Below are 12,141 nucleotides of genomic sequence, written 5' to 3' on the forward strand. Positions count from 1 at the left end.
CAGTACTTTTTGTTGTGCAAAATACGGTGCTTTGCACATGTGGTCAAGCCATCATATACTCGTAATGCCTTACATCTTCTGTATTCACACCTATACGTAAAAGATGGTTGTTATACTTATGTTTAGGTGCTCACAAAAGCCACTGAGAGGCACAGTTCGTATTAACACGAATGTGGTTTATGTGGTGTCCACCAATACTGACGCAGTTTCACTGACGTCAATGCCATTATGTAACGACGTAATTTCCGTGAAGGAAATGACGTCAGTTACATTACTCGTTTTTATTTATTGTATATTGGTTTAACCGCTGGCCGAGACTGCCTTTTATCGGTGTAGCCGCTCGTCACACTGCTTAATTTAGCTACTTTCATGCGGGGCCTGTAGTGAAGGAAAATCGCTAATGTTTGCTGGACACACGCGTTTTAACTACAACATTGTTATCAGTCAATATCCTTCCAGTGAATGAGTTCCCTATACCAATGCTGTTGTTTTTTTCTCCGTTCTGTTGCAGGAGAACTGCTCGGCGTTCGAGTCTCAGATCTCGGCCCAGTGCGACGCCCTGGCCGAGGCCCTCGAGGCGCGGCGACGCGAGCTTCTGGCGTTCGCGCGGCGCGAGCGCGAGGCCAAGCTGAAGGCGCTCAAGGGACAGCTGGCAAACTGCACCGTCACGCTGCAGAGGACCACCGCGCTGCTGCAGTTCTGCATCGAGGCGCTCAAGGAGACCGACCACGCGGCTTTCCTGCAGGCGAGTGTTTGTTTATGTATGTTATAGTGATGAGATATCGTTGAATAGGCAATGTCGCTGGAGCCAAGGTTTCGACAAGTGGACTCGTCTTTTAATGCGATAGTGTTAAAGAGCTCGTTTCGCCGAAATTCCGGTGTCAGCGTCTTCATCAGTGGTTGTGAGAGAGAGAGAAGTAACTTTATTGGCACCCGTCAAATAGATGACGGGGTAGAGGCGTCAGCCTAAACCCACACTCATCCTCCCTAACTGTCGACCGGGATCCCTTGGGACGTGGCGGCGGTTAGGGCGAGACCGATGACTTGCCGTTGAGCATTTTCCTCTTCGTTGAGTAGCAAGGACTCCCAGGACTCTCTGCATCTGTCTGGCTCATCAAAGTTAGGACAGCTCCAAACCATGTGGACTAAGTCCGCTCTACCATCGCAATGCCTACACCGAGGGCTATACACCGAGGGATGCCACTTGCTCAACAATTGCGGGTTTGGAAATACCCCTGTTTGTAACTTTCTCCACATAACTTCCTCGCGTTTTGAAAGGTTCTTATGCGCTCTCGGGTAAGTCTTACGCCCCAGCTTATAATGGTTAAGGATTTCGTTATAAGTGCTCAGTTCATCAGCGGTCTGTAGGGGTTCCTCGCTTGGGGATGTTGTCGAGACAGCGCTGGAATCCCGGAAAGTGAGACCTCGGGCCAGCGCGTGCGCCTTCTCGTTCCCTCGCAAACCCTGATGAGCCGGTGTCCAGATTAGTGAAACCTGCTCCGCCGGGGGCTGTCCGACGGCTAATATGTGTACAGCTGTGGCAGAGATCCTGCCCGCATCAAAATTTCTGATTGCAGATTGTGAATCACTAACAATAACTCTCACATTCTTTTGAGTCAAAGCCAGCGCAATGGCGACTTCTTCCGCCTCTGTTGCTTCTAAATGTCTGACGCTGCAGCACGAGGCAGGGCCTCCGTTTTCGCGTGTAATTACGGCTACGTATACTTTGCCTTGCTTGTATTCGGCCGCGTCCGTGTAAATCACATCTTGCCTGCCTTTCAGGCTTTTCTGCAACGCCTCAGCTCTGTCCTTTCGCCTGCTCTCGTGATGCACCGGGTGCATATTCCTGGGCAACGGGAGTATTCTTAGCCTGTCCGTGACTCGCGGTGGTACATTGCCTGTCTGCTTGGAACACGCCTGGGGCTCAAACCCCAGCCGCTCCAGGATCCGTCTACCAGTCTGAGTGCGCAGCAGTCTCTGATATTGCGATACTGTCGCCGCTTCAATGAGCTCGTCTAAGGTGTTGGACACCCCTAAACTTAAGATTTTGTTCGTTGGTGTGTTTGGGGGAAGTCCGAGAGCCGTCTTGACTCCCTTCCTAATAATGATTTCGACCTTGTCTTTCTCTGCTCTGGTGAATTTCAGGTAGGGGGCTACATATACAATCCTGCTAATTACGAAAGATTGCACTAACCTTAGGAGGTTCGCTTCCTTCATACCCGCACGTTTGTTTGCTATTCGCTTGAGCAATCGGCACGTCTGGTTGGTACTCGCTTCCAGTCTCTGGATGGTCTCGGCGTTTTTTCCGTTCGCTTGAATCCGCAAACCCAAGACCCTGATACTGTCGACAGTGCGAATAATGTTACCGTTAACTCTCAGATCGATGCCGTGCCCCGCGTCCTGTCCCCTTCCCCGTCGCCGCGCCCGCGATGTTAGGAAAAGGACCTCCGACTTCTCCGCTGAGCACCTGAGGCCAATTGGCTCCAGATATTCCTCGATAGCTTGGATTGCCCTCTGCAGCGTCTCCTCGATGTGCCCGTCACTACCTCTGCTCATCCATAGCGTCAGATCGTCCGCGTAGAGCGTATGGTTCAGTCCTTCTATGCCTGCCAGCTTCCTGGGGAGACCCATCATCGCGATGTTAAATAAGGTGGGCGACAGAACTGATCCCTGCGGCGTACCCTTGCTTCCCAGTTTAATACCTTCCAATGACTGCCCTCCCAAGCTGATCGTTGCCGTTCTGTTCGTAAGAAAATCCTTTATATAATTGTAAGTCTTCGTGCCTACATTGAGAGCTCCCAGACTCTCCAGTATGGCCGAGTGCTTCACATTATCGAATGCTTTCGAAACATCTAACCCTACGACTACCCTGGTGTCTACCGTTTTTTTGTCTATCACATGTTCTTTGAGCTGAAGCATGACGTCGCATGCCGATAGATGTGACCTAAAGGCAATCATGGTGTCGGGGTACAATCCCTGATCTTCTAGGAATCTATTCAGCCTGCTCTGAATGACATGTTCCATTAATTTGCCCACGCATGAAGTAAGTGAAATGGGCCTGAGGTGTTCAAAGCTAGGTTTCTTTCCAGGCTTTGGAATGAAGACAAGGTTGGCATCCTTCCACGCTGGCGGAAGCTGCCCTCTGTCCCAACAGTCCCGCATATACGCTGTCAGATTTCTGACCGACGCATCGTCCAGATTTCTGAGCATCTTATGAGCGACGAAAAATCAGCGTTGTCCGTGAGCGAAAATTCGAGACGGACGCGGATAAATAAATAAAAAAACTTTGGTTGGCAAGCGTGTGCTCTACCACAGAGCCACGCCGCTGCTTGGACCTGCTTCCGCAAAAACGCTATACGAATGTAATGTTGCGTGGCAGAAGCGTAGAATCGTGCCAGGCTGCAAGAATTGTGAATTGCATAACGAGTGAGGAGGTTTAAAGGCCCAGCCATCACAAAGCGCTCAGACATATTTAATCATCAGCAGCAGCGAAAGCATCAACAAAGTGAGCAGCTGCGTATTGGTTCGCGTGTTGCCTTAGAGACGCGTGGTGGGTATATATACTTCGCTGATTCGCAAAAGGAAGAATTGTGGCGTAGTGGGCACTTCGCAACTGTACTTGCATTAGGCATTCTAGGTTAGTTTTAAAACGGCCAATGTTATACTCGCGCAGACGCTCCTTTCGTTGCGGAATGATTGAGGTGTCCACCGAGATGCGAAGCGAGGCTACCGATTGTGAAGGCGACGCGAACGGGGCCCGATTAAGCTATCGTGTTCCGCTCTTGAGGCGAAGAAGCTCAAGCGTCCCCCATTCCTTTTATCAGTGGCAACAACTGTCTCTTCTCGGTGCCGAAACAACGAAAAGAGACAGATAAAGCAGGGCGGACGCCGACGTATAAACTGTCTTCAAGTTCCCAACAGAAGCGCTAACAGCGAGTTTTCTTTCTTAGTTAATACTTTAAGCAGTCTTAGCGGACCAAGGTATTTCCACCTCGCAGTGAAGCTCGTTCGCGAAGATGATAGGTGCTCTGCGGTCACAGGCTCTCTGAAGGACACATGCATTGAGCCCCCCCTCCCCCTTCCTAAAAAATAACTCTATATTTGGATCACTTTCTGGAGCATGTGCATATATGCGTATGCGTATGTAACGCGTGTGCATATGTAACGTCTTGGTTGGTCTTGCTCCTCTCGCAGATCGGGCCGGGTCTGATCAATCGGGTGGCCAACGTGGACGTGACGTGGCACAAGGACATGGAGCCCACGCCGTGGGCCTCGCCGGACTTCGACCTGACGCTCGACCAACGCTCGGTGCTGGACGCCGTCAACCAGCTCACCTTCACCCAGCTCAAACGTGAGGCTCCATATTCATGTGCAGCAGGCGTTGAATTCATGTGTAGCAGGCGTTGCGGAAGCCGATAGCCTCATACAAATAGCATACTTTCTCATTTATAACCCGCACCAAATCGAAGTGCATGTTATACGCGAATTTTAGTGCGCAAATTGGCTTCACGGCAGGGCTGCACGGTAATACAAGGAAGGCGACTTCGCTAAAGTACGCAGGGATTTTTTTTATGTTTATTCTTCCGCAGTTTGTGATTGAGGGTGCATGTCATACGCAGGAAAGGGGTTAATACGCCGGAAAATATGGTATGTTTCTAATGATATTGCAGTAGTTCAGTATGATATCTGTCTAAAGCTTGCTAGGGTTAAGGCTTGGGCTAGTTGGTTCATTGTGAAAAGAAGGGAAAACGGCGCTGAATTTCAGACGAGCGCAAAGGAAAACAGACAACGCCTGTCGTTGTCTGTCTTCCCTTGTGTTCGTCTAAAATTCAGCGCTGCTGTTCCTTCTTTGCATATCTGTGTAATTATTGCGATAGCAATTATATGGGCAGTCTCGGCTGGAAAATGTCCGTCCCCGTCGCCGTCATTCACCGTATATGTATAAGTATGTATATATGTAGAAAAGCTACAAAGAAAAATAATTCAGAAATACTTTCCGACCGCGGAATCGAATGGGCGACCTCTCGCTTTGCAGCCCGCCGCGTTAGACGTTAGGCCACGACAGCACCGTCTTTCAGCCTGCTAACGGCGAGCTATTTATATACACCACGTACTTCAGCATGCTTTCTTAGTGGCCACATAGATGGCGCGATGTGCGCGCGTGTAGTAGAGAAGCGTGTGGCGCGCTTTAAAGATCGTCGCCCCGCTCCTGCGAGTGCTGTTGCTCTTCCTCCTACAGGGCGTGGTCGCTTTCGTGCGCTTATCTCGAGGAAAGAAGGGGCGCCCGGTGGGGTGCTTCGCTTCGCTCGCTGCAGGGGCCGCGTTTGCGAAAGGAGCGCGCTATTCAAACAGACATAAGTAACAATTGTGACAATTAGTTCGCGCTCGTCTTGTGTGTACCTGTTCGTTCGTTTCGTGCTTCCTGCTTTATGTTTGAGCAGTGCGCTTCAAGTGTCGAGCTGTGACGCATTAGTTCGCGCTCGTCCTGTGTGCGTTCTTTTCGTGCATTCTTTGGGCTCGAGCGACGCGCTGGCAATTTTGAGCTGCTTTCCGATCTTCGCGTTACATTCCAATTTATTGCTATCGCATTCATTGCTTCACCGTTGCGGCGAAACTGTGACTTTTTTATGTAATCGATATCGATCACGTTTTATTATGCGTGATTCGCGTAAGATTCGTACGGAAGGCACACGTGTGTGTGTGTGTGGTGTGTGTGTGTGTGTGTGTGTGTGTGTGTGTGTGTGTGTGTGTGTGTGTGCGTGTGTGTGTGCGTGCGTGCGCGTGTGTGTGTGTGTGCATGCGTGCGTGCTTGCACCCTATTTGCTGCCGCTCTCAGCTGACCTGTTGTGCTTCTTCCTCTCATCCGGGCCTCTCTTCTCTCTCATTTGCACGCAGCTGACGGAGACGAGTCTGCAGGTAACACGCACGTTTTTATTGCGGCCGATTTATAGTATATGTGCGCACAAGCGGCAGTGCCTGGTTTCGTCATTCTCAGCAGTGCTTCCGCGCATGCTTCCTTCCCAACCCTGAAACCAGGTCTTTTGTGCGATCGAAAATTGTCTTGTATTTGACCATTTTAAATAATAATAATAATAATAATAATAATAATAATAATAATAATAATAATAATAATAATAATAATAAGAAGCAATTTATGCGTGGCTTTGCTGTCGCAAATTTCAATGACCAGCGGAGTTTAGGGGAAACCTTAGCAAGGTTGCGCAAAGCTGGACAAAGAACAGCGCGGTTTAGCAAAGCTTGTTCAAGAGCTAAGCAAGGTTCCTCCTCTCCCACGCTTTGCTCATTCCTTGCCTTGACACTCCATTAAATTACTGTGCTTTACCTTCACCCTCACCCTTTCGCTTACCGCCTCGTTACCCTTTCCCTCCCTCTCCTCATTCCACCTAACCCTATCTTTCCTTTCCCACCCCTCGCTATAATATACTATATACAGAAATGTATTTCGCGCCTCGGTCGTCTGTACCTAAACAATATAGTACATGGCTATGCTATGTTTTTACCCCCTTCCTCACTCTCATTTCCCTTTTCCACACCTTGCTGTACTATGATATGCTATATTATACTATACTATATTATACTGTACTGTGCTGTACTATACGTGGCTCTGCTATGCCTCCACTGCCTTGCAATCTGCCTGAATCATCGGGCAGAGTTTTGTGCTACTTTCGGCTCGCCGAGAGCTCAATTGCTTAGACAGCTCACCCGTTATAAAACCCAAAGCCTGCGTCGCGGGGAACTGCATTTGGAAACTACAGTGGTCGGCCGATCGGATGCGCGGTCACGTGGATCCGAGAGGAGTGTCCGCGACGTTTATCGAAGAAAGTACGCGATGTTTTCCTTTCGGCTCTCGGCGCGCATCGCCCGCGACTCCCTTCGGCTCGCATCTCTCAAACCCTTCGCGCACTTCCGCGAATTTCGGGATGCGAGACGCGATTCGTCCGCCGCCGCCTCCTCCTTAAGAAAAAAACAAACAAAAAAAAAGGAAAGAAAAACGGGGAACCGTCTAGGCGTACTCGCCATTCCCACTACTTCGTCGTCCCACGTGACCAAGGATCGCACCTGTTCTTCCTCTGCCGCCCATTTGTGCATGCAGATTGGGTTGCGGCGATGCGAAGGGGAGGGGTATAAGTGGGGAGAGGAGTATTGCTCAGCGCAAGGTTGAGAAAGAGAGCAGCGCCGGGCTCAGACGTCGGCAGAATCTTAAGCGTGAGGAGCGGCGGCAAACGAACCGCTGAACGCCGAGACGCGGGGGGGTGTTCGCTTTCTCTTCCCGCGGTTCGCACCTTCCAGACCGCTGGCTTGAGAGTTCGCGGTGAGGACAGCCCCTCGATTGAGCGGCGGCTTCTTTACGGGGACCCCGCCGCCGCCGCAACCCTTGAGTGCGATTGAAGAAAAGCAGCAACGAATGCGTGGTGGTTTCTTTTCGTGCTGCCACCGTGCACGTATTCTTCTAGTCCACACCCCGAGTTCTCAGACCGCCTAATCATCAAGTCCATGCCGGTAGACTCGAATCAGGAGTCCATTAAGATGATGGTCCCCCCTGTTCTGAGCATTCAACGCGTAACTATATAGTAAGTTTTGGTACAGGTCTGAAGAACACATTTTCCTCGTATGCTGGACCATCCTAAGCTTACTTGTTTCATTCAAGCCATATAAACAGACAGCGTCTACCTAGTAACAGTAGTGAAGTTTATTTTCATTGTTACATTGATGGACAGCTGTAGGTAAAAGCTGCTCTCCGTAGAGGCAGCTTGAGAATGTCCCACACCTACCTTTGTACAAAACAGCAGTTGCAACAGTCAGCAGTAGCAACTTCAGTAGCAAGCTAACATCAGCAAACGGAGGACAGCTTAGTCTCGAGAAAGAAAAAAGAAAAAAGAAAACAGATAATAATGTAATTGCCAAAAGTGATACGAAGACGCGAAGGTCAGCTGTAGTAGGTTGAACAACATTCTAAAAAAAAAAAGAGAGAACGATTGACAGAGAGTTGAATCATATAGGTTTGAGTTTGAATTGGTACAATCTCACTGCCACTACAGCGGGTAGCCGACGCTGTAGTCATCGTCATTAGCCATTGCCAGCCAACGTTAGCTAGTTGTGTCCGAAGTGAATGCGGTGACCTGGCCAAAGAAGGCCTTTACTCGAAACAAATTGAAGTCATCCAGTTGTTATCGTCATTATCGTGGATATTATCGTAACTTGTTAGATAAGTCAATGAATGAGACCCAGAAAGGAACATTATCTTCAGAAAAAAAGTAAAGAAAAAAAGAGTCGATCAACCGTCACTCTGAAAGATGAAACGATCAACACAGCCGCCACGTCGGGGTCGTATATGATCAAAACAGAAAGGAAATATTTTTAAAATGCATATGTTCGGACTTTGAACACAGTATATGGCTCGCATACGAGATGCACGGTGACGCGAGGAGTATGCATTAGTCAGCAGGCAGCTTTTACCTCTACGTTCGAGTGCATGCATACATATACGGTTGTGAATTCGGCGATTCCGTATGCAATGCGCTGCCGTTACCAACCTCCAGTCCAACTTGCATCTCGCAATGCGTGCTGCGTGGCCAAGACTGCCGACCGAGACGCGCGAGCGGCTTCAACTTTCTAGCGAGTCGGCAAGGAAGCTTCTAAAAGGTTCAAAAAGAATTGTAGTGGAAATTATCCATCAAGAGTGAAGCCGCACCTACCCTAAGATGGCAACCACGGCTGCCATCTTAATATGGGCAGGATAACACGTTAGCGCTATAAGCGAACACAGGGGAGCGTTTTCCTCTTGCTCCCTACAAGTCGAATATGGCATATTCCTGGACAGGTACTGCTCAATGCGTGTCCGTGTTACTGGTTTCCTCAAGAAACCTCGAAATCTTGGCAAATTTTATTGGAAATCAAGTTATCAATACTCATCTCGATGTGTTACTTTCGTCGGGAACAACGATTTTTGAAATGAAAGTGTTTTATGCCGGGGTCCACCAAGAGTTTCATGGCGTATTTCCGTCACGGAAATACGTCAGCAAAATGAAGGCCATCAAATGGCAAAGAATAAAAAACTATAAAAAGAACTTTTTTATTATAGAATTAACCTAGAGTTTACATTAACACACCGAAACAACTTTATGTCTCAGCGAACACCACCCGAAAAGAGCACGTTTTCTGAGATAAAGGGTGGGCATGTGCGCGCTGGCTTCCTTTTAGCCGGTTCGGTACGAGAGCTTCCACTCCTGCATTCTTTTTTTTTAAAACCTCCTTGGCTGGCGGGAAGCGTGAGGTGTTTTAGACAACGCGTCATGGTTAAAAATACCTTGGAACGGTTTTGATGATTTCTTCACAAACCCGTTGAGCCATTAAGTCCTTCGGATCACTAACAGACTGATTTGAGCGCTCTAGGTCAAGTGTGCAATTTATTACACGACTTTCAACACGCGTTTGTTGTTTTCAACTTGAGCTTACCTTTCTAGTACGACCGTCGAGTTCAGTGAATTTATCTTGTCGCTTTAAGTCCTAAATTTATTACGGCGAACTCGCGATCACAAACGGTTGATAATAACCGGAATGAGATTTATTTACCACAAAATACACTGGACTGATTCCGCAGGGATAAAAGCGGCTAAGCTGTAAGCCACGCCACAAGGACGCGTACCGTTATTCCTTTCGTTCTCAGCGAGTGCAGCCACAGAAACGGGCGCCAGATTTCCCTCCCGGTATATACAGTATTTGCGCCGAACCTTCCGTGACGATGAGCTGTGCAGGAGAGGAACCGAGGGGCCGTGCAGGAACGCATGAGTCAGCACCCTCGGCGCGCTCTCTCTCTCTCTCTCTCTCTCTCCCAACCTGGGGTTCCGACGAGCACCGGTGGTCGGTCGCGTGAAGAGTGCGCTGCATGGGTGGGAAGTGCGCGTAAAGGCTCGCGCATGCTGCATATCAAACAGGCGCGGCCAATTTTAAAGGCGCAACGCCAGCAGGTCGCCTCTTTACCGACAGCGAGCGAGTCGTCGGTGCGCGCACGAATAGTGCGGTAGGTATACAGAGCAGGTGACTGTGGCTGGATGCCTCTCAAGCCGGGCGCCGTTGCCGCGTCGAGCCTCGGTCTGTTTATTTACGGGGAATTGACCGCGCCATTAAGGTGTTTGGCGAGTGGGGCCGCAATTTGTGCGCTCAGATATGCCGTGTGAGTTGTGCTGTTATGCATATAGACCTCACTGTCCTCTGTCGTGGTTTAGGAGGGATTGTTTTTGTTTGTAAATGCTTGTAGCGTTTTCTTAGCTCTATATCTCTTAGCCACTTGACAAGACCAGCCCAACTCCCCGGTACCTGACAGCATTAAGTGACGTCACAAGTACGCGCAGATGACGTCAGCGCAGTGCATATTGTAACGTTCACTTAATACACACAAGCAATATACGCAAAAACACTGCTTTAATCTAACGGCCATTGCCCCCAGTCTTTCCGTTCCATGCACTTCGTCTTCCTCCTCTTCTCTCTTAAGTCCGTGTTCCGGATGCATTCGCTTTACTTCGTAAGGGCCATAACGGGACAGTGTACATTGCCTTCTACTGTGTTTTCTTCCACTGTACCGTCGTTCGTGCTATTTCACCGTAATGTACGCAAACCGACAAGCCCAGCTAAAAATTCTTGTGCGTTTCATTTCTTCTACATCGGGCCCTCTCGCAACTTTCATCTCTCACACTTTTCAGGATCGGTCTATGTGCACAATGCTTCTTGTGAGCAATCGTCGCCTTATCCTTTGTGTTCTTCCACTGTCCCGTCGTTCGAGAGTTGTTTCGCCACTTTGTATACGCTTTCATCGCGATAGCAGTTATATGGGCACCCGAGGCGCAGTTTCGCCGTCGCCGTTATGTTCCGTATAATGTCCAAATCGGTAACGTCGGCCCGCGCCTCGTATGCTCTATGTGCGCGTGAAAGCTTGCGAAGGCTGCAGACGTTTCAAGCAGAGATGAATAGCGCCGGCCGGCTCCGTCGGGTGAAGGAGCATGAAGGGGTGCCGGTGGGGGAGGCTGCGTCGCTCGGGCAGCAACTGAGAACGTTGATCAAAAGGGCGTGATCGCGCGCTCTATGTCTACAGAGATCAGTAGACAGCTCGTATACCTTTGGACGTGTTGTGCTGTCATCGCTGACTTCGCGTTCAAGCGGTGGACTGCACGAAAACCGCTTCGCTCATTGGAGCGGTCGTATTCCCTTACAATAGCGTTTTGCAGAGTTACGCGAGATCGGATCCTGAAGGAATTAGCTGCTAGCCTTACTTCGTATAACATTCCAATTTTATATCGCATTCACTGATTCGCCCTTGCGGCTAAACTGACATTTTTTGTAAGTATACGTGGATCGCGTAATAAGTGACGATGTTGCGTGGTTGTGCCGCTTCTGCAGCGCCCGGTGCTCCCCAGCTGATACCGGAGGACTCGACGGCGGAGAACAACTGCGTCACGGTGGCCTGGCAGCCGCACGCCGGCAGCTTCGTCCAGGGCTACGTGCTCGAACTGGACGACGGGAATGCCGGGCCGTTCAGGGTGAGTCACGCGTTCGCTTTGGCATCACGAGAGCGCGCTTGCGAATATGTGCGCTCGCAGAACCTTATATCACAGCAGAGGTAATAATTCTGGGGAAAGGTATAGCGGGAAGTGAATCTTACTACATGCAGCGTACGTGTTCTATAACAATTACAGCGTTTCTTCTGAGCTAACGTGGTGTACATTTACGTTGTTTATAAACAGAACTGTTCGATTGAGTGTCCAGAAAAGACAATTTGCCACCGGCGAAACTGGAGCCGGTAGCCGCAGCAAGACGCTGGCTACTAGCTAGTATCTGGCTAGTTGTTTAATTGAAAATGTACACTCTGAGAAAAAGTAGAATATTTGGGGAGTATTTCTGCCACGCAAATATAATCGTCATCTACCGCGCGTACTTTCCTTGATTTATCACCGTGGTTCCGGCACTTCCTGGTCACGAACGGCGTGCGTGCTTTCAGCGTGACATAGCGTTCTTGTGGTGCGATCTTGTACGCATTCGAAATAAGCACGGAGGCGGTGCGTCATCAAGCCGCACGTGATTGGTCAATGCAGGGCCGTGACGTCTGTCGAGGTTCACATTGGCCAT

General features: G+C 49.5%; 1 protein-coding gene across 2 annotated transcripts in view; it reads left to right on the forward strand.

The window, feature by feature from the left end:
- Positions 1-12,141, forward strand: part of LOC119374769 (E3 ubiquitin-protein ligase TRIM9) — a 219,415-nt gene that overhangs the window by 192,389 nt on the left and 14,885 nt on the right. Inside the window, exons 3-6 of one of the 2 annotated variants that reach the window (XM_049420272.1) lie at positions 512-745; positions 4,195-4,351; positions 5,896-5,916; positions 11,416-11,555. In XM_049420272.1, coding sequence (XP_049276229.1) covers positions 512-745; positions 4,195-4,351; positions 5,896-5,916; positions 11,416-11,555 — 552 coding nt within the window. The remainder of the gene's footprint in view (positions 1-511; positions 746-4,194; positions 4,352-5,895; positions 5,917-11,415; positions 11,556-12,141) is intronic. The other variant, XM_037644950.2, reaches the window with a different exon arrangement.

Source organism: Rhipicephalus sanguineus, chromosome 11 (genome assembly GCF_013339695.2).
Source record: "Rhipicephalus sanguineus isolate Rsan-2018 chromosome 11, BIME_Rsan_1.4, whole genome shotgun sequence".
Classification (NCBI taxonomy): domain Eukaryota; kingdom Metazoa; phylum Arthropoda; class Arachnida; order Ixodida; family Ixodidae; genus Rhipicephalus; species Rhipicephalus sanguineus.